Source organism: Trachymyrmex cornetzi, unplaced genomic scaffold, assembly GCF_001594075.2.
Source record: "Trachymyrmex cornetzi isolate Tcor2-1 unplaced genomic scaffold, Tcor1.1 scaffold11, whole genome shotgun sequence".
NCBI classification, from domain to species: domain Eukaryota; kingdom Metazoa; phylum Arthropoda; class Insecta; order Hymenoptera; family Formicidae; genus Trachymyrmex; species Trachymyrmex cornetzi.
The window spans coordinates 1,472,297-1,495,752 of NW_017295653.1; the positions used below are offsets into that span (position 1 = coordinate 1,472,297).

The 23,456-nt window shown below is 35.6% G+C and overlaps 1 protein-coding gene across 1 annotated transcript in view; it reads right to left on the reverse strand.

The window, feature by feature from the left end:
- Window positions 1–23,456, reverse strand: part of svp (COUP transcription factor 2) — a gene marked incomplete at its 5' end in the record, with an annotated part of 135,192 nt that overhangs the window by 96,654 nt on the left and 15,082 nt on the right. Inside the window, one exon of the mRNA XM_018510211.1 lies at window positions 10,035–10,184. Within this exon, the coding sequence (XP_018365713.1) occupies window positions 10,035–10,184 (150 nt within the window). The remainder of the gene's footprint in view (window positions 1–10,034; window positions 10,185–23,456) is intronic.

Sequence of the window (23,456 nt, forward strand, 5' to 3'; positions counted from 1 at the left end):
AATTTCTGAATCAATACGCCTCGTTGAATATTCAATAGCGATAATTCAACGCAAGCGTGAATCTGAGGGAAAAAAATAGACGTGTTGACGATCGAGTGGAAAAGCCGCGGCGAGCTTGGATTGGCTGAGGATGAACAAAAGGCGCAAGATTACGTGCACAAGGTGGACCTTGCACCGCTGAATATGCATATCGGACTCGGCCGCCGATCGTAATCCCCCACAGACGGTGTCAGGCTCTCTTGACCCGACAGTTTTGTCATGGTAATGCGACTACTTTGTATTTTAATGCTCGGAAAGAGATTATACGGGTAAATATGGGGAAGCGTGGTCGCTTCATACGCCATCGTGTCAGGAAGTTTGTGCGATCGATGAAGAATTTTTGGAGTAGGCTAGTAGTATGTTAAAATAGCGTGCTAACGATCTCATTGCTCCCTAGATAAATAATTCATTTCTAAAGTCCTCTCTTTGCTAAACATAACTAAATTCAGACGAGAAGTTCCTTCCTATAGTGAATTGTTTGTATGCTTAATTCAGTATAATTCTAACCCAGTTTAATTGTATAGCTTAGTTGTGCTAAAGCAAATTTTTCTTTAAATAACAAAATTATTCATGTTATATATTTAAATTAAATTATTTAATATTTTTATTGACAGTTTATCATATATTATATAAAGTATATATATATACTTATATAAATTATAAACACATACACATATATACATATATATACATGTATATTTCTCTCTCATGTTATACTTTAAAAATTATTTTAATTTGCATAATATATACATATGCATTTAATTAGGCAAGAAGACTTACCCCTTATTACAAGATATGATATCAATTTAATTAGAAAAATATGTTTAAGAAATGAGTACATGTCACATTTTTATATTATCTCGAACATTTTTTTTTGCTGTTCGTAAAACACCGATGTGAAAACGAAGAAATTTATTCTACAATTCCGTTAAAAAGCGACGAGTAAGACATGCGCTGTCACGGTTCTCTCGCAAAAGGGAAAAAAAAGGGAGTAGATAGCGCATGACGACCTAGAAAATAGCGGCGGTCAAGTGGAGCAGAGCGACGATAAGACGCCGTATGCGCGCTGTTATTAATCGCAATTAACGTTGAAATCTTGTCAAAGTCGTCCACATTTCCATGAAGCCTTTCCGCAGCCGCGGGGGATGCATGACCGATCGATTCGCCGCTATCGGCGCAAGAGTCGAGATGCAACGATTTGCCGTGTATTGCGTATCGTCAGTTTATCTCGCTATAACGGTATTTCAAACGGCGAGTCTTCTCTCTTAGATTTTTGTATACGATGTCCTACGTCCATTGTAATTCCATTGATAACGAAGAATTAATTTTTCATAAACAAATGGTGCCAAGACATTATTAGTTTTTAAATTGTAATTCTTATGAATAAAAGAATTTGTTCAGATATTAAAATTTGTGAATGCAAATATTGTACCATATCTTGTAAATTCGAGCAATAAAATTTATCTATTTTAACCAAATATACAACAAAAACAACTCCTACATTTTAAATAAATATTCGATCTTTTTATTGCAAATGAATCTTTCTCGGGCGCACAAGAAAAACAATTTCGCTGAAGTATACAAAAATTTAGCTAGATACAAATCCGAAAATAATTTTGTTGAATCTTCAAAATAACTATGTAGGACGCGCTCAAACTGATTAAAATGTCAAAACTTTTTGCAGCATTGCTCATTATGCTTAAAGTAATTATTTTAATAGTCCAACAAAATTATTTTCGAATCTATATCATAGCTAAATTTTTAGAAACTTCAACGTAAAATTGTTCTTTCTTTGTGAAATAGTTTTTGTGTAAAAAATTTTAAAAGATATCCTATGTTTTTAGTTATTAATATGTATATATATATATTTCCTTTTTTTTAATCATGATATTCCCTTTTAAAAGCCATTTATATCGAGTTTCATATTAAAATTGAATCAGCGAGCATTTCATAAATCTAGCTTCCCGCGGGTTTACGAAGTAATGAACTCGATCCGTGAAGATAGGCTGATTTTCTCTCATCAATTACTTCCTCGTACGGCTCATCGGAACAGCGCGAGCGTATTCTTATCCCCCATTGCGGATAAGAGCAAACGAGTGGTGAGGTGTTCGGGACCGAGAAGAGGAGGCCAAGAGCCGAGTGAGTCTGGCTGCCGGCCGGATTACTAATCATTTCCCGGGTCCGAGAAACCCCGCTAATTGATTAAAGTCACGATCCTGACCCTGCTGTAATATCGGCAATCTCTCGCCGGCGCACGCTGGCGAAGACAGAGTGAGGGAGAACGGAGATAAATACAGATGAAGAAGAAGAAAGAAGAAAAGAGAGAAAGAGAGAGAGAAGGGGCAGTCCTCTCGGAGTGGCCGTCTTGCGCGCATTTTCCCCCCTTATTTTTCCCTCTCGTTACTCTGCCCCCCGCTATTTTGGCTCATCCCCGTGGCTCACGCTCGTCGTCGTCGCCCGCGTCGTCTCCCCATTGTTGCGCGCCGTGTTCCACCCCGGCAAGGGAAACAATGTCTAATTTCAGTTAATGCGGCTATAATGGTCGTCGTTGCATCAGGGCCGCGCGCGCGGAACTTCGACGCCAGGAAAGAGAGATAAGTGAAATCCGCGCGCCCCGGTATGGCGCACCGTGAACGCCCATGTGTCCGTCCACCGTATATACACGGATGGTACACGTGCATGCACACACGCGGCCACGGGTGCACACAGCCATGACTGGCGTGCTGGATTATCGGCTGCTCTCTACGAGGATTTCATAACCGCTGGAGATCCGCGCGCGGTTGCGAATATATACGATTACCTGCGATCGGAGGATAGAGGGAAGAACTATCGTCGCTGATCGAGTGATCGGTCGATCGATCAGCCGATCGACTGCAAGATCGGCCGATTGCACGCCGCAGATAGATTGATAAGACCCGACTGACTCTCCGGTACTCTGTACCGTCGAGTGGAATTCTGAGGAATGTTGAGTATTCAGGATTTTCACTCGAAAGCTTCCTGGGACAATTCAATGTAAATATTGTCAATGTATCAGCACGCGATACTAATTAATAATAATAGTTGATTTCGCTCTGCATGTGATTTGACTAACAACAATATGATAATAATATAATTACGTTGCTATTAAAATTGATGTCATATTATTATATTACAATTGGAAATAATAATTGATTCTGACACTCTTCATTGAAATATGATATGACGAACTACGTGGAATGAATTTGTAAACGAAGTAAATAAATATGAAAATTCTAAATTCTAGATGGTCAAGGATACGATTAAAAGTCAATAGCTACGCGAGCTGACTAATGTACTCATCACTGGCAAACCACAAATTTGCACAAGTAATTTAGTACTTCCAGGGACTCGTAGTTAACGCAGGATAACTGCTGGTAGTAAACTTAGAATGTGATCTTCATTAAAAGCGATAAACCGGTTAATCGAAGAAAAACGCAATGAGCAACGCGAAATACACAGGAGTTTGCGTAATTATTAGAAAATCATGTAATCAGCAAACGATTTGAAAAGAAAGCGAAATGGGCAGACAGACAAGCGTGTGTACAGGTCCGTGCAAGTGATCGGTGTGAAACGCGTGCAAATAAAGAACGTGAGAACGGCAAGAAAGAGAGAGAGAGAGAAGACTGGTGTAGAGTGGCGAGAGAGGAGAGGCACGAAAGCAGAACGAGAGAGAAATAGAAAGAGAGAGAGAAAGCGAGGCAGTTCGATACATTTCTGTTGTGCAACGCCCGCGTAATTATAACAGGCGCGCGGGACGCTCGTTTGATAATGACTTTCTGAATGCAGGTCTCCGACGATGAAATTAGGGTTATTTGCCTCTCGAGTTCTCTCCACGTCTCCTTTCTCGACTCCCACCGCGTCCCTCTTCCTCGTCGTCGTGTCTCCTTTTGTTATGGCGTTAACGAACGTTCGACGATATGTATCTACATGAGCATCGTCCACGTGAGAGTTTACGAAATTTGCAACAGATTCATGCTCAGTATGGGAAAAATCTTACAATACCATGACAAATAGATTTATTTATGGGAAAGAGAGACAACTTGATCGCACATGTTAGAATAATTTCTGAAAATTATGAAATTAATAATATTAACATAATTCTTTGCTGTACAATGTTTTAACATCTCTTTGAAATTATATTGCACGTATAATAAATGAAACTATTCTAATTTTTCAAAACAATAAAATACGGAAAAAAGATATATTAATTATTTTCTATATTTTCTATAAAAGTAATTTATATTTATCGTACTTTTATGTTTATATTATTTATGTATTCATAAACAATGCAATGTATTAAATAACAATTAAGAGCATATTTTTCAAAAATGTATACAGACAGATATACTAAGCAATCTTTGAAAATTTTGAGATAACGTTATGAAAGAATGTAAATCAGAGTACATAAGAAAAGGATAAATCAAGGAAAATATTAAAGTTAATATTTTTCTCTAATCTTATTATGGTTATAAAATTGAATCCATTAAATCTGTATAGCCAGAGGAAGAGAAATGTCGAGAATATAATTTTTCACACGTTTAACGTTATGATTCTTTCAGTATTACCACAGCATATGAAATAGAAGCGCATCTATGTGTGAATGAATCAATTATCTTAGCACGCATAAATTAGACATATGTAGTTATTTTGACGCACAGGATATTGCACACTGTAATTTTTTCTCCTTTTTCTTTAGGCAAAGATACCGAAGCAGGCGCGAAGTAACGGCTGCGGGTTGTAAAATAAACAGTGCAGATTTATTGCGAGGCTATGGAAGAAACGTGCACGTCTGCGAACGAATGCGTTTCTAAGTTCCTCGTTTTAACGAGCGTATTAAGTACGTAACGGGGCCTTCTAGTCGCGAATTGCTATCGGTGTATCGCGATGGGCACACTCGATAGTTACGCGACCAACTGAAGAGCGTTCAACGCGATAAAGCTGATCTCCAATTCCGTGTTCACGAAGCGGAAAGAATTGACTGACTAATAAGACGCTTTTTTTGTACAATAAAGATGATTTCTAAAAAATCCTGACCGTCATCAAAATAAAATAGATAAAATACATAGAACAATTTAGATGTATAAGAAACTACTCTTATTAACTGTACGGAAAAATATTAAAGGCCATATCTATTGCATGTGATGGAAATTTATAAAAAATATTAGAACATTTATATTTCAATATTTTTTTGTGAATTCCTTATCGCGTTACCTGCGACTGATTCATACTAGAAGAATATAATGGTAACAAGCAAATGTATGTATCTTTATCAATAAATAACTATTACTCTTTATGACATATAAAGTAAAAGAAATTTCGGGTATGTTATAATAAGAGTGGCACCGAAAAGTTAATAATTATTTTTTTATAAATAGATAGATAAGTCTATGTTTCTCGTGCAAATAAAATATTGTTCGTATAAATATCAAATTGTAATATGCATAATAACATAATGACTCTTAAATGTAATAGTATACGTGTTTAATAACGTTTAGAAAAATCATCATCTTTTACCCCAGAAATTATGATACTAGATTTAATGGTCTAACAATCCATCCCCAGACAGGATCTGCAACGCAACCGTACTACATAGTCTACGTTCCTTCCGTCCAACATTCATCTTTGAAAGAAAGTGCACTTCGTTTCGCGGAGCGATAACTCACGCATCGTCGCGCGTTCGTACACGCGGGGAACAACCTCCGCCACCACCACCACTACCACCATCACCACCACCCCACCATCATCATCATCATCATCATCATCATCATCATCATCATCATCATCCTCGAATAGACAAGGGACGGGGGAAAAGCGCCAAGGTACTGGAGTAAACGCACCATCCCGTCCCAAGCGCTCGCAATTAAGGGTTAATTAAATTGAGCGGCTTCCTAGATTTCTGTAATCATCGCGGACAGTATCTACGGGGTAATCTTCAGCGCATCCTGTCTGCCTCGAGGGCCCCACGGAAGGAAGGGGCCCCGAGGTAAGGTCATGCACCCCGCTGACCTCGGACCATCGTCTCTTCCCTCCCTTCTCTCTCTCTCTCTCTTTCTCTCTAGTCCTCTTCCCTCTTTCCCGCCCCTCCTCTCGTTGCTCCGTCACTCCTCCTCGTTCCTTCTCTCCTCGCGCGCCTTCAACCCTCTCCCCTCCATCATCCACGACCTCTCGCCTCTTCTGCCTCCTCCCGTTGCTGCTGTTGCTGTTGCCGTTGCTGCTGCTGCTGCTGCCGCTCCTGCCGGGGGTACCGGTAACCCCCTCTTGCCCTCGTCATCCTTTCCCTCCGCGGCCCTTGGCCCTTCATGCACTTTTCTTTTCTTCGCCCTCTTCTTCGTCTTCTACTTCTTCGTCTTCTTCTGCTTCTTTCGTCCTCTTTCTCTACTCTTTTTCTTTCCCTCTTTCCTTCTCCTGAATCTTTCGTGCGAACGTATATGGCAGAGACCAGGTGAGTGTACACAGAGTTACGTGCCCCGCACTCGCGAGCGACTCGAATTATTATCAAAGACTGGGGCATCATCGCGGATAATAAGCGGATGTCGCTTTGACAGGACAGAAAATGCGACGTCTTTACTGCGCTTCTCGTGCCTACGTTCCTGTGGGAAAAACTGTGCCGCGGACAGAAGAGTTGCCTGCTCTCGTGCGAATAATCATGCGCGAGCTTCTCTTTCGTGAAGTACAACGTGCCTCACGATATTCGAGAATGTGCCTTTAGGAAGTCATGCGCTTTCTGCGATTCGTATATGAAAGAGGCCAGATCAAAATGAAGGACAGTTGTTCCGGTTTCAAGACTTCGATAATTTGTAATGAAAAATAGTAGTGAGAAATTATTTAAGCGACTTAAGGAATTACGGTTTTAAAAATAAAGCAAGCTTGCATTTGCCTTTCATATAGAGATTACATCATCAAGATTTTGATTCTGTAGATATCCTAAAATCTGCTCGCAAAATAGAAGTAAAGTAATCTCGAAATATAAAGTCTTGCAATCAATAAATAGATCTATCTTGAGAGCATAATGTGAAACGAGATTAAAATGACAGCAACATTCAAAACAAATATGGGAAATAATATGTATTTCCTGTATTATTTTAACAACCTTTTGTCTTTTTATTATTGTTAACACTAGAACTGTCGATGGTACCCCATTAAGGCTATGGTCCACTTGATGCTACAAATGTGTCAAAGCATTTTTTGATTGGTCAGTTCGTAAAATTCTTTCTTCCGATTGGTCAATAAACACTAGAACTGTCGATGGTACCCCATTAAGACTGCTGAAGGTGCCGATTTGATAATTTCCTATCCTTGTTTTCGGTTAGTGAAAAGTTATTTTGATATTATTTGTGTATCGTTAGAATTATCTTTATTATATTCACACTGCATAATATTTTGTACTGCATATCTAATACAAAAAATAAAGAAAAAATTGATTAGTAGAGTCAAAATGGTACCATTATTGGTTCTATAAGTGTTAATATAATGTGCTGTTCTAATGACTTTATTCTAAAAGTGCACAGAAAGGTGAGACTTCAATTAATACTAGAGTTGGAAAGCTAACAAATCAATTCAACTTCTTGCTTGTAATCTTGCTAGGGTTAACTGTCCCAATTACTGTGCCTGTTTGTATTAGTGTGTTTTTGTATTTCGATAAGTCATAAAGAAACCTAGCACGAATAAATAAGAAAAAATATTTTTTCTTGTTAAGTTAAATTATTAATGCATACGATACCGAAGATAATATTTTATTTTTTGAGTATTAAAGTATTTTAAATATTTTTCAAAAAATATGAGAAATTTATGTGAATCTAGTAATACGTACCACAAGATTTTAAGCTTGTCCCTATTAATGTGCCCTGTATTGGTGCTGAGAACGTTGTGTTATAAAGTGTACATTGAAATAAATATAATTGAAAGAATGATTTATGTAATATTAACTTAAACAATTAGCTTAAATTTATTACTTGTTTTAGTAATTATATGTTAAAATGAGTCAAATGTGGATAGGCACACAAATTGGGAGCACATTAATAGGGCCATCGCCGCTTGGAGGACTCACTAATAGGGACAAAAATGTTTTTTATTTTTGTCAAAACCATTACAAAGTATTAACATTTTAGATTAAAGAAATATTATAAGAAAAAGAAATAGTAGAAAAACCGATATTGATTGCAAGCAGATAAAATTAAAGCTACAATATTTAATAATTAATTCGATAATAAGCAAGTTGGCTAAAAGGCACATTAATAATATAGGCACAGTTACCCTATGTCTCGTATATTTTTTCTTGGCGTCACAGAATCGTCGATTTCTGTTCGAGTTTCCCGTCGATATCCATGCAAGTCGACGCGTGCGGCTGATACGCGTAAAAACGCGTGATTTACCGGGTTTACGATCGCGGCGCGGCGCGAGCACGCTCCGGGGCAGACGGACAGCCACGTCTCGGACGGAAGTGGTTGTACACCTGGGCAGGCCGAGAGAGCCGATGACCAGCGAGAGAGCGCGTTCCTCTTCTCCTCGTGCGCGCGGCGGAACAAGGTCAGATGTTATCGCGCGCGGCGCGAGTAGCCAAGTTCAAGAGCGGAGGAACGTGGAATCACGGGCGGGGATAAGGCGTGGGAACCTTTCCGGCCTTTCCACAGGCTGCAATTAAAAGTTCCTGCCACGGCAAAGCGCGCCGAAAGCCAAGTTTCCAAACATGACGTCCTCAGGTGTAGACATTTCCGAAATAAAACACGTATATATATATTCAGAATCACTAAGCTAATTTGGAGATCTAATAGTCGCGAATATATCTAACATTCGTATATAATCAGTAAACTTGTAACAAAAGTAACTAACCGCATGTTCGTAGAAATGATCCTGTGTATATAGATAATAACATGCATAATATATTATTAAATTAAATATTAAAATTATAGTATTATAAATTTAATATTTAAAGTGTAATATAATATTAAATTAAATATTAAAATTATATCGCAATTGAAAATTCCTCTGGATCAGACTTGAGGATATCTTGTAATTATCACCTAAAATAAGTGTATAATATGCAATAATATGTAATTCCAGATATTTAAATTGTGTTGCCCATTATTATATGTAATATATATAATTCAGAAATTCCACAGCTCGATCATATTATTAAGAATCAGAAATGGGAGCTCGATATGCGGACCGTGTGACGGAGAGTTTAACGGGTGATCACAGCGAGTCGCGAATGTATCATCGGATCGATACTTTGTTGACAATATTTCTCCGAATATTACAATGAAATAAGGAATTTCCTAATGGATAATAGTCATAAAAGACATCGTTCCTTGAATAATAATATAAAATAAAATCGAATTTAATATAAATGTTCCCTTCAATAATACTTGCTTTAAATTGAATCACAAAATATTTATTTCCAGAAAACAGTACGGCGAACAAAGAGATATTTTCGTGCACTTTGACCTTAACGCGTGTATAAGTACAAAAGGTTGTGCTATTTTCAACATCCATTCAAGATTCATTTCATATATCAGAGAAACATCGTTTGACCATGACTTTTAGTGTTTTCATTGCAAAAAGCGCGCTACAGAAGATCTCAAGAAAAAAATATCGCAAGCCCCTAATTTTCTATATTCCATATTTTGTCTTTAATATTGTTTCTATATGTTTAACTTTTTTATTTTAATATTTAATATAATTTTATTATGCCAGATTTTAATTTCGATAAAAGAACAAAAATTTATTTTGAAAATACATTAAAATATAAAAGTTATAAATAATATGTTAAATAATAAAAGTATCGTATTAAAACACTTTTTATTGAACAAACAATTTAATTAATATATTTCTGAAATTAAAAAAAAAATTGAAACTTGTAATATTTTTCTTTGAGAATTTCGAGTATTGCCGTCAATACATTTCAGCGATCTCGATGTAATCACCAGTGGAGATCAATCGCTAATAAATTCGTAGAAAGGGTTCAGTACAGTGCATACCTTCCCGGCGCATGCCCATCTTCAGGCACTTTTTCAAGCGGCAAAACTGGCACTGGTTTCTATGGTGTTGGTCGATCGGACAAGTTCTACTCCCTCGACACGAGTACGTTAGATTTCGCCTCACACTCCTCTTGAAGAAACTCTTGCATCCTGGAAAAAAAAAGAACGAAAAATATATTAAAATTTAAATTCAATTTCAATCATATATTTAAACACTCCTAAATCTACTTAAAAATATTAGTCTTCCGTTTTTTAATACTCAAGGCACTATCGTACTTCTTAATGATAATTTATATGTGAATATTTCTCTTATTCGCTGTCGCGGAACGAATTCTTATTGAAATGTCCTCATTACAAAAAATCTATTTCCTCTTGTAAATTCTCTCTACAGCCAATTTAGATTTTAATACATCAATCGTACTTTCTCCATTAATGTCATGTACGATTAGATATCTCACGAGACCAATCTCCTAGCATAAAAACATTAACTATTTGTCGACAGCAAAAATATATTTCCCTATGTTCGCGTTAATTCACGCGTGAACATACAATACATGTAATGACGAAAGACAGCACGGTCGGTACTTGAAAAGTGCACGATCGACACATAAAAGATAAGCGATTAGCTACCACGTGCTGAAATCAAGATCCATCCGAGTACGTAGACGGATACGCAGATTCTTATTGATAGAGCGTGTACGAGCGACCATAAACGTGACGGGACTAATGCTTATGGAACGGTATGGTAAGTTTCTCTTGTTTATTGGATACATCTCTCGGCGCACGTACGTACCACGTAAACGTGCACGTGTGGAACGACAAGATTGCGTAGCGCGAGCAGAGGGAACGAGGAGAGGAGAACAGAAAGGTGGATGGAGAACGATGGGGAGGCTTGGACCGATGATACGTGATTACGCAAATTCTGTAACATGCACGTTGCAACGAGACCGATGCACCTTGAGGTCAACGTAGGGAGCGCGGATCTAAGTTACGGTGGATGCACGATCTGGCACAATGGTGGCCGCACACACGCGCGACGCTTCATATAGACAGATACTTGGCTGCCTCCTTATAGGAATGAGGAGCCAGCCGAGTCGAAAGTGCCGACGGACTTGATCACGAAAATCCTATTAGTAGCCGTCCTGCTGAGATCGAGTACTCTGCGCTCTCTCTCTCTCTCTCTCTCTCTCTCTCTCTCTCTCTCTCTCTCTCTCTCTACTCTCTCTCTCTCTCTCTCTCTCTGCTTCGCCGCATTACCCTGCGGTACAGGCGATCCTTGAGTTTTCCCCGCATTATTCCGGATTTATATCCCGATATCATTCTGGAGTTGATGCGATCGATGATCTCGAAAATTTCGCGAAATGCAGAATTGCAAAATTTAGTAAGATTTTCTCTAAACTACACGAAAAGGAGGTTCTGCTAAAATATCTGAAAATTTAGTTAGATATTTATAGCGAATTATTATTAAAAAAGAATTGGTTTGAAATTATTTTTCAAATTAAATAGTTTAATGTTGTTTACAAATTCATAGTATATTCAATCAATTAGATGTCAGTCTAATTGATTTGGTCGAGTATTTAAATAATTTGAATGTGCATATTAACATAATCTATTCTTTAACAATTCAAATCTTTATAATTTGAGATTATTTGAGATCTGAAAATAATTTTGTTATCAAAATAATTATGTAAGATGCTTGAGATTCCCACGTAATTATTTTAATGAATCAACAAAATTATACTTCCAAATTTGTATGTATTTATGTAAATTTTTAAATACTTCAGCAAAATTATTCTTTCCACCACGTATTATCGTTAAGAAAGAATTGATTTTATATCCATTTCTCAAATTAAATAGTATAATGTTGTTTATAAATTCATATAATATGCAATTAATTAGATGTCAGCCAAGTATTAAAATAATTTGAATGTGTATATTTACCTGATTTATTTTTTAATAACTTTTCGTTAAAAATTTGAGATTGAGGGATAGAATTTTGGCTAAAATGCTGCAAAGATTATCTAACGCAACAACATTGATTTTTTTACTATTTAACAATTTATTCTTTTTCCATGCAATATAACATTTCTTATTTTATCTTTCTTAAACATTTATTAATCATTTTACGTCTTCCGTATACAGGATGTCATCTTTTTGTTCGTGGAAAACTGCAGACAGTGAAGAGAAACGCAGCGCAATATAATGATCCTGGCAAGCCGACAGGTCGGCCGTTCTTTGATTGGCGCGTGAATGGTTGTGCACGCGGCTTCCTAATGAGCGGTTAGTTAATTGCTGGTGGTAATGGAGCGGCAGGGGAGAAAGGAGTCCGATAAAGAGCCACTGCCACGGGGTGACGACGCGGTGCGACACAATTCAATTTAATAAACAGCGAGGCGAGCAATAATTCCGCGTCGTAAAGGCACGTGGGACACGCACGTGAGCAAGACCAGCGCCGGCCAGCGCGCGCCTGGTACCAGAGGTTAAAAGGTGATTGGGGCCATGCGGTTGATTTTAATTAAAACGGACCCTTGCCGGATAGAATGCGCGCTCGCACCTGCGTGCAAACATCGGCGAAACGAAATCGAAGGTATCTATAAAAGGAAGGTGTTTACATTAACAGGTTTATCCTAATAAAGATGTATTGTATGATAGCTACGAAAAAGGTACTTCGAAGTTACATCATATAGGAATCTTGTATTTAGGAGAAAAGTTAACGATATAAAGTATTAGATAAATAAATATTTATGTCAGTTTTAATTATTAGATATTAAATTCATTAAAATATTACATCGGAAAGAATTCCGATGCCCATAATAGACACTTGATAATTCCTAATATACGATTTAAATTATTTTCTTGAATTCCGATGGGATGCGTAATTAATTAATAATTAGATGCAATTTCCCTATCACAAATTCGCGCGAAATTATTACAATAAATGGCGATGGAATCCGCGCGGATAGGAACTTTGACGACGTAAGAAAACGCGCGTACTTCGTAAGGATTATATGCACACTTTGCTGGGAGGATCGAGGTTTAGGTGTAGCAAAGTCGACTATTACGATCGATGGCACGACGTGTATATAGATAAATAGTTAGCGCAGCTAAGTCAGCAATTTATATCGTAACAGAACGCCCGCTGTGCACGAACTTTCGAATCGAGATAAAGAGGTGGTTTTGCCCGCCGTGGTCCGTAAGTCAATCGCGAGAGTTTACTAATACTCTCATTCTCTCGTGCGCAAGAATCTTTTTCTGCGGAGATATCCGTCTCGTCGTCGAAATAGAGGACGCGGTATTGGTAACACGAATAATCGCGTAGAAGAAAAGCATGAGTCTTCGCCGTGAACTGTAAAGAATAAATCATCAAATGCGTCTTTCGGCGCATGATATCGAGATCAAATGATCACTCTTACAAATCTAGTGAAACAGATTAAGAGACTTTGATAAAATATATATACCTATAAATATTGGATGCAATTATTAATAATTAACAACAAATTTTAATAATCATTGAAAAAAAAAGATTAATTATTTAATACATTCAAGCCAGTTTTATTTCAACGTACGTTAATAATAATTATAATAATATAAAGAGTAAGGTTTATGATTTAGACGACCGATATGCATTCAGCAACTCTTTTCTATATCTTGCTCGATGTACGTGATTAAGTTCGTATTAATTATATCTAAAAATCTTTTAATCCCTGTACTTGTACAGAGTACAAAGTACCTACTTTTCGTTTTATATATAATGCGCAAAATTATGATCGTAATGAAGATTAAAGTTATTATCGCGACTCCTAAACTAACGATCGCGACTCCGGCTTCTCTTCGATGCTAAATGAGAAAGTAAGCTCACCAAAGAGAGATCAAAGACGATTCATGCTCGTACTAAATCTACAAGCCCTTTTCGTCTTTAAAGCTTAAGCTCCTTGGTTGCTCGACGTCGTCGTTGTCGCTGCCGTTAGTCCTGTCGTTGCCGATGTCGTTGTCGTCGGTACTAGCAAAAAACGAAGAGCGGAGAGGGGAAAAAATGAAGACGGAAAAAGAGCCGGGTCGCCATAACTACAAATTGCATCGTTACACGCAAATTACGCGATTATTCTGTGCGAGCCAACCACCGAGCGACCATACGGTATATGTGAGCTCTCTGTGGTAGCGCGAGAGCAACGAGGGAAAAGAGATGGAGAGAGCAAGAAACACCAAGCGAATACAACGAAGATGAGAGGAGAGGAAGAAAAGGGAGAGAAAGAGAGAAAGCCTGTGCGCGCGCGCGCGCGCAGCACACAACTATCGTTTATACTTTCAGATTGCAGCTTGCGAGCTCGCCGCGAGCTCAAATTGCTCGCGTCATTGAATTTTCATTGCTCAGGCTATTCCTTCGTGGCATGGCACGACGCGTTCCGAGTGCCAACTCTCGACAGGACAAATCCTCGCGATCATCGATATGGAGAGAACCGGCAGAAATGACTTCGTTCTTAATCCTTTCAAACGGAACGGATGTTGTACGGCATCGCTCTCTCTCCATCGTGAATTAAAGTATTTGGATATCTAAGATACACATATATTGCTTTTTAGAAAGGTCCGCTGTTTCAGAAACAACTTGAAATTTAAATTTAATGACGCTCTGTAGTAAAATAAATTAATCCGAGGATTATATTTTGCAGTATATTCTTAATATTTCTAGTATTGTATATAAAATTTTATAAATAGTAAATTAGTAGGTACTTCTATTCCAGTATCATTGCAGGATATGTTATTCGTTGTGTGACACAGCACGCAACGAATGATTTTGCTGAAATATCTCAAATTTAAGTATAAAATACAGAATCTGAAAATAATTTTGGACCATCCAAATAATTATGTAGAAAACTCATATAATAAGCAATGTTGCAAGAAAGATTGACATTCTAGCATTCTACTTGATTATTTAGATCTGTGTATCTAGTTAAATTTTTAAATACTTCAACGAAACCGTTCTTTCTGTGTGAGTACAGGTATCGAAAATTTACTGTTGCAAAATTCCAAATAATTTCTTTGCCACTTTTCTTTGGTTACTTTGCCTAAGTCTACGTATTTTATTGGCTATAAAGTATCTAAAGATAAACTTAAGGAAGGCTTAAATATAAGACCTAACTATAAATACGAGCATAAGTCACTGAAATATTCGATTCTCTTAATTAAAGTCCTGTTTGTGACGAAAGAGTGAGCACGGCGTTTACGGTTTATTAACATTGCATAAACAGCGCTTCGCAAAAAGATGCCGCCTGGAGGGTCTTCAGAGGCCAGATTGGCTTATTGCCGCGCCTAATGAGAAGTTGATTTAGTTTTAATAGGTCGCGTTGCCAGTCGCCACGGTAATTACGTCGCAGAACCGACGCGATGTCATCCTCGTTGACGCGTGAACCGCAACGATTGATCGATTCGCACTTAGCCGTGACGTGCGGCATTATCTTCGATGTGCGTGAAGAACCCCAGGAAAAGTTAGCGACATTAAAACTTAAAGAGCATTGAGAAAGAAAACTGTACGAAACTTAAATGGAAATGAAGTAACGAATCGTTTACAATGTTGCAAATTTCCAATAATAATGTATCTGTCAATATTAGGTAAATAACCGTTGTATTTATATTTATAAATAAAAAAAGCAAAATAAAATCTTCTATCGCGTCATCATGTTTTGATTATTTTTCCTTTGTTTACCTTGTTTATTTTTTAGTTGCTTTTTTTTTAAACATAATTGTACATGTATTTTTTAATCAAAATAAATTAATTTTTATTTGTATATAGAAAGCTCGATAAATATTCATAAACAGGTTAATTTAGTCAATATTAGTCAATGCGATAAAAAGAGAATAAATAATATGTTAGACAACTCGACATTGCATCTCAATAAGAAGCAAGCGACTCATATGGGAAGATCGCGAGAAAATAACTATGCTCGCGAAGAAGCGAGTAAAAAGGATTCAGGAATGTGCGCGAGTCGGAAAAGGGAATCTGAGAATGGTATGTAGTGAAACACGTAGAGAGAGAGTGATGAGGAAATATTAACTCCTCAAGTTTCTTTTTAATCTCTTCTTAAACAAATGACGACATTTATTTTTGCTTATTTGTAATATAAGCAATATTTAGAGAGTCCAAGATCTAAAAAGTATATGAGATATATATATTGTATATATTATATATTTCTTCTCATTTAAGTTAAAGTACAGAATACATTAGTCACAGAAGATTGTTCACACATTAAATTTTACAAAGGCTTCGCAAAGCAGCAATTTCCGAAAAAGATGTCTATCTTCCTAATCATAGTCGTACAAAGTATAAAGCATTATAATTGTGGCAACAAACCATCAGGTGTTCCGTGCACGTTTTTCTTGCAACAAGCATTTCCGCTTGTCATTATGCGTATACAGTTGCTTAGTAATCCCGAAGACGTCGCGCGACTCAACGTTTCGGAGGGTCATCATTAACGGTCTTTTAAGCGGTTTAATTAAGGATCCATCGTTCGCGCGCGATGAGTCAAACGAAAATTCGCGATTTTTCCTGAAAAATTGCAAGGCACAGTTAACGTAGAGTCATCGGCGATGAGACACGAGTCGAACGGAGCATGATACGCGATTATGCCAAAGAGAATTGACTGATCGTGACTCATAATTGCACTGTCGCGATGCAGTGACTTTGCAAAAACACTTTAGCATTCGTAGACTTTGAACATTGTGATAAGTTTCAAATGGCTGATGAAAAAAGCAAAAATATAAATTTGTAAGAAATCTAGAATATTATATTTTTTATCTTGCCGTGCATTTCAATAGAAAAATAATCACTTTTATTATTTGACTTTACATTATAACATTATATCAAATCTGTACGTAAAAATTTAAAATTTTAATTCGAAGAACTAAATTCTTATTTATTTTAAAAACTTTATATATACATACAAATAATATTTATAAAAATAATAAAAAATAAATAACATGAAAGAATACACAATAATATAAGTTTAAGTATTTAATATATTGTAAAATATAAAAAAAATAAAAAATTATTGTAAACAAATAATCTCGTGAAAATAAGTTGCATTACATAAAACTTGCATAAAAACAGTAAGATGCAGAATAGCCATAAAGTATTCACAAACATAAACATATCTGGAGATGTATGTCTACTGACCATTATATTTATTTCTATAATTAGATATGTGTTCTGTTTTGCTTCAATATACCGGTTTACATCACATTACATAACTTTATATTACTGTACGTGCTGCCTCAAAAAATGCGGAAATGATTCGTTATTATTTCATTGCCGAGTATTATAATAAAAATAATAACAAGTAATTTTCACGTTTACTTTGTAATTACTCAGTTAAACGTGTTTGATCAAAATGCAGAAACTAATTCAAGTGACATATATACTAATTAAGCAGTATGATTCTAGATGTAAAAGAAGAATATGTAAGTCGCACACTGTATTGACCAATAAGCTTCACACAAGCGCAGATAATGATTGCAAATAATGATCGAAGGATCGTCAACGTTGATCGATGAATGAAGGCTCTACAAGTTACGTTTCATCTGGATCATTTTTTACATGGGATGAGGCGCGTTGATATCGCCGATGAAAGCGCAGCGGAATCGATCGCGAGGGATTCTCGTTTGCGATGCTCGCGAGACGTGAGTCACGACGTTTGGAACGAGCGACTTTGTGGCGAATAATGACGGTAATTATAATAATAAGACCGACAAGATATGCAAGCGGTGGTATTAAGGCCAAGGGATAACGATAGCGGACCATGCTTTTCTACATTATAACTGCTACATCACGAGCTTCCCTTCATTATGATCTCGTTTCGCATGCTACGTTCTTAATTATTTGTCCTTGGGAGGTAGAAGGCGATAGAATGAATTAGCAAACATTTCCGGTTTTCCTTTAGTGCGTGTGTGCGCGTGTGTGTATGTGCTTGCATAAATCTATCAGCAAAACGTCACTTGTACGTGACAAGTGATGGACTTTAAATATTCACAAAATATGTATTAAATATGTATATTATAGTAAGGCGCGCGCTGAATTATTCCACTTTTTGATAAACTCCAGTTTATACTCTTAACTCTTTTACTCTTTTGTTTATCCATTAGATAAATTATTACGTAGTTTATCCACACACACACACACAAAGATGGAACAACCGATCCTAATTCACTAAAAACAATAAGTGTATATATTTCTTCTATTAAGATAATTAAATTTCTCTGAGAAGGAAGAATGCAAAATAAATTGTATTATATCTTTCTATTATTGATTAATACATTAAAGCAATATAAATATATATCAATTGGAAATTTTATTAGAGTGAAATTAGTGACACTTCGATCTTTTTCTATTCTATTATGTATTTCGTAATCTCTTAATTTACTTTCTATTATAAATTTTTAATTTAGTTAAGAAAGACAATTAAGTCGTAACGTCCCTACATTATCTATTTATTGAAAAACTAGTATTAATATTCTTTGAAATTGATTTTTTTTATAAATTAGTTTTTACTTTGTGACCTAATTATATGCTCATAGCTGACCTATCCGTTACTTTTTATTGTTTTGCAAATTTGAGCTTGGAAATTAATATTATTCCATTATATTAGTCCTATATAAAATATTCACGCAAAATTAATATTAAAAATGTGCACCTTAATTAAAAATAAATGTTGACGTCTAAAAAATAAAAGTACTGTGAAAAATACTTTTAATCATAAAAAATCTAATCTTAAAAAATATTGAATTATTTGATAGCATCTTTTAATCAGTTATTATCTATATCACTTTCATCGAAATGAAATTTCTCATAATCTCTCTGATTTTTGAATAGTGAGAGCGAACCGATGGAAGTTACTGTGTAGGAAGAGAATTCGCGCCCGATTCGGTCAGTAACGTTTCGACTCGGTCGCGTAAAATTAACGACATTGTTATAATTAATTAGCCCGGCCAGACGCGACTGCGGAGCGGAGGCTAGATAGCGGCGGTGTGCGAGAGCGCGGGGTTCGTTAGCGGGATAATTGGTCACAGAGGATGCGTCCAGGTAAGTCGCGCCTTGGTAATTCTATGCCCGGCGCGTATATACACACACGTATATACAGACACGGTGCCGTGTCCGACGTCCTGGCGATGTAAGACCTTGCCGCCGGTGCACGCTCTTAGGAACAACCAAGAGTATACCCAAGACACGGCACATTGCATCGTTCCCGAGCAAAAGAAAATATAACTTATCTACTGCACGTTTTATTTCTTTCTCTTTTGTCCCTTTATTAAGTTCTCCTTATAAATTTACTTGAAAAAATTTATTTATACTTTATTTATATTTTCTCTGTTGTATGAACAAATAAATCATAAGCGATACAAGCATGAATATATAGATTTGTTTCATCTTGGAAATTTCTAAATAATTGAATCATCATATTTCTATTATTATATATATTTCACGTCTCTTTTTAAATGGAAACTTTAATCGTTTTCACTTTTACATTTTACTTGATCTCATTTCCTGAAGTCATTTTTTATTGACGCAGATTACTAGTTATGGTGAGCTTCCGATTCTGATGTGTTTCAGAGATAAATTCTTCACATTTTGTTCGATGGCGTAATTATAAGAATTGTGAAATAAAGGAAATGGACTGTAATGGGAATTAGCGCTGTACACCGCGCACAATTATTTCGCAAAGAAACTTTATCGTAACTAACGATTACATTAGAGATATAAAATAAGCGACGTACGATTCGACTAATCTTTTAGCCAACATCACAACTAACACAAATACAAAAATTAAGGTTTAATATATCTTAAGGCTTAATATATCATGAGCACTCTTTTGTATTTGCGTTTGCTGATGATGGCTAAAAAATAGTCTAGACATACATCGTTTATTTTGTATCTCTAATGTAATCGTTAGTTACGATAAAGTTTTTTTACGAAATAATTGCGCATGATGTACGCTAATTTCCATTAGTCTATCTCTCTAAATCTGAATCAGTGGATAATCACTGATATCAGTGTCAAGTATGCCACTATTCACTAATCACCCAGTGACATAGGGGAGACCGGGGCTGCAGGTTTGTCGTACGAGGTTGATTGTCAAAATACTTATAACTCAAACAAGACACGGCAGAAAAATCTCTTTTTTTTACTGTAGATAGCTGAATAAGACACGTGTTTCGTGAGGAAAATATGAGATTTTTTTTGTAAAGTTATTAACGCTTGTAAGTTGCATGAATTTATAAAAAACGTCACTCATGGAACAATCAAATTATTATATCGTCGAAATAATTAGTCGTACAAAAAAAATGTAAAATTTTCCGAGATTAAAAGTCCGATTTTAAAAATCTTAAATTGATCTATGGTTGGATTATTTTTTATTTATTATTTTCATATAAATAAATCATTTTCCATTTGTTTACAACTTTATGAACATTTTTCATCAACTCATCAATTAAAAAATTTTGTAAAAATATCGTATTCCCATTTCAATTATGAAGTAAGTGAAATTTTCAAAATAGAATTTGAATTTTTTAACTATACAGTCTATTCGAGTTCTATTTTGAAATTTTCAGGGTTATCATAATTGAAATGGAAATATGATATTTTTACAAAATTTTTTAATTGATGAGTTGATGATGAAAAATGTTCATAAAAATTGTAAACAAATGGAAAATGATTTATTTATATGAAAATAATAAATAACAAATAAAATCCAACCATAGATCAATTTAAGATCTTTAAAATCGGACTTTTAATCTCGGAAAATCTTACATACTTTTTGTACGACTAATTATTTCAACGATATGATAATTTGAATGTACCATGAGCGACGTTTTTTATAAATTTACGCAACTTACAAGCATCAATAACTTTACAAAAAAATCTCACATTTTTCTCACGAAACACGTATCTTATTGTTATGTATAGAATATATTATGTGTAGAATATATTAGCAAATTAAATAAAATAAAGTGATGTTTCAAAGGTGTACGATTTGACGTAGAATAGATTGTAAGTATATACTAATAAAGTCATTTTAAGGAGAAAAAACATGTAAAATATTAACTTACTTTCAATGGTACAAATTAGTACAAATTCAGTTGTGTTTTAATATCTTCCCTCATTTCGTTTTTTTTTTATTTCAGCTTAAATATTATCAACGTCATTGTTTTCTTGAAAATGATGTAATATAGAATTGTTTTTGGCAGTACAAAATAGTACAAATTGAATCGTATTGATTTCTGATATTATTTTTCTTTTTATCTTTTAGTTTGAATTGGTCCTGCTAGCTTAATATTAAGCCAGCAGCGCCACAATTTTTTTCGAAATGGCACACGGTACAAAATTATCATTAATGGTACAATTTAGTACAAAATGAGTACTAAAAATTTCGATAGGTCCGATTTGATTCTGCTGATTTAGTCCTACTAGCTTTATAGAGTTGGTTAATTGTCATATTTTCGCAGCTTTATTTAAAATTAAATAACTTATTTTTATGATATGATGAATTCACGAGTAATATTTTTTTTAATACCTAAAGGAAGTAGCTATATCGTAACGTATATAATATTTCAAAATCAGGCACCTACTTTTTTCTAATAATCAAAAATTGTGACAATCAGCCCCGGTCTCCCCTATTTGGCACTGGATAATCAGTGAAGTTTAATTTAAAAAAAGAAGGTTTGAGCATTATCCTAAAATATTGATATTTATATGTTAATTTCAATCTTCTAATACTATATTCATTGAATTTATGCACTAAAATAAGATTAATTAAATCACATAATAAAGGTTAGCTAAGTTAGGAAATTCACATTTCACTCACTGATTACCAGTAGCATACTTGGCACTGATATCAGTGATTATCCACTGGTTCAGATTTAATATCGTTTATTTTATAATTTGTATTTCTCGGGAATTTGATTTATCTTTTGTAACCTTTGTAGTTATAAAAATCTGTGTTCGCGTCAAAAGAAGCCACGAATGCCTTTGTGCATCTTCTCAACGAATTGCCGCTTTTACCTGCAGCCTCAATCCTTGAGATTGTAATGATCGAGAAATACATGTCCATATTCTCGTCTGAAAAGAGATAAAATGTTGTTCGACGATATCGAGCAGCGCGCGTAGTTACCGATTAGAAAGTCCGACTCTCGTGGAGGATACGCTGCCTCGGTTAAGATAGTGTTTAGTGGGCATCTTAGCGAGATCAAACGGCACGTCGCGCCGTGAATCGTCGTGATTCAGGCTCGCCTGTGTTCCAGAACGTTACCTCAATCGCGGAGCGAATATCATATACTCTACTTTCGTTTCATAACGCCTTCGAGGTAATCGCACCATGCAATGTGTTCTTATTCACGTCTGGTTGTAAAATACTCGTATAAAATCACCTATATATAAAAATGCATCTATAAATATTCTTCCACATAATCTTATGTCTAGATAATTATTGGTAATTATTGACAGTTTAATAAGCATATAATTGAAGACTTCAGAGAATAAGAATTACTGAATCTCTATAATTTACAATGATAAAACGTGAAACAAATGTTTAAGTTACCCAAAGTTAAGAAATTATCGTTCCTTTTCTTATTTCTTTTTATCGATATGACTCACTTGATATTTCTTTAGAAATTAGCAATCTAAATGAACATTTAACAAGATAGAATGTATTGCAATGTTCAACTAATCTTTTTACAAAAAAAATTACTATCATTTATATTACCGTTATTTTAAATATAAACGTATATCAGTGAATGCATAAAGTCTTGAACATTATTCGAGTTTATTATCTGTACAACGAAATCATTTGTTTTTTTGCACAGTTGCAGCCTTTTTTATGTTATATCTTTAACAATGGGATCAGAGAGAGATCATATCATGATTTCATATCATGTAATGATTATGTCAATTGGAACGCCAGAGGCCTATCGCGAAGACGCTTGTTATTTCATTTTCGCGAAACACGGAGTCACCGCGGAAATATATGCCTCAGATGAAAACGAGATTAATAAAGATTAGCAAAGTCGGAATAATATAGTATGATCTCATTAGAACGATTAGCGCACGAGTCGCTCCGGCTTCTTCCTTCCGCGCATCGTTCCAGACGTAAGTCCGTAAGTAAGTGTAAGACTTGCTTAAGGTGCAAGGGAGCGAGAGATCACGAAGAAGAGAGGAAGCCCTTCGCGGTTCCTCAAACCGTCTCACCGGAATCAAATTTCCACCCTGAAGAGAACAGCGAAACTTTTCGATGTATTTATAGGTAAATGACGAATTCAACGATGGGAGAGAAGAGAGGATTAATATAGGGTAAGGTTGCCGATATCGCACCGGCTCCTAGATCGCACTACCTCGCCTAAAAAATCAGTTATTTTATTCACACACTTTCTTACGGATTATTT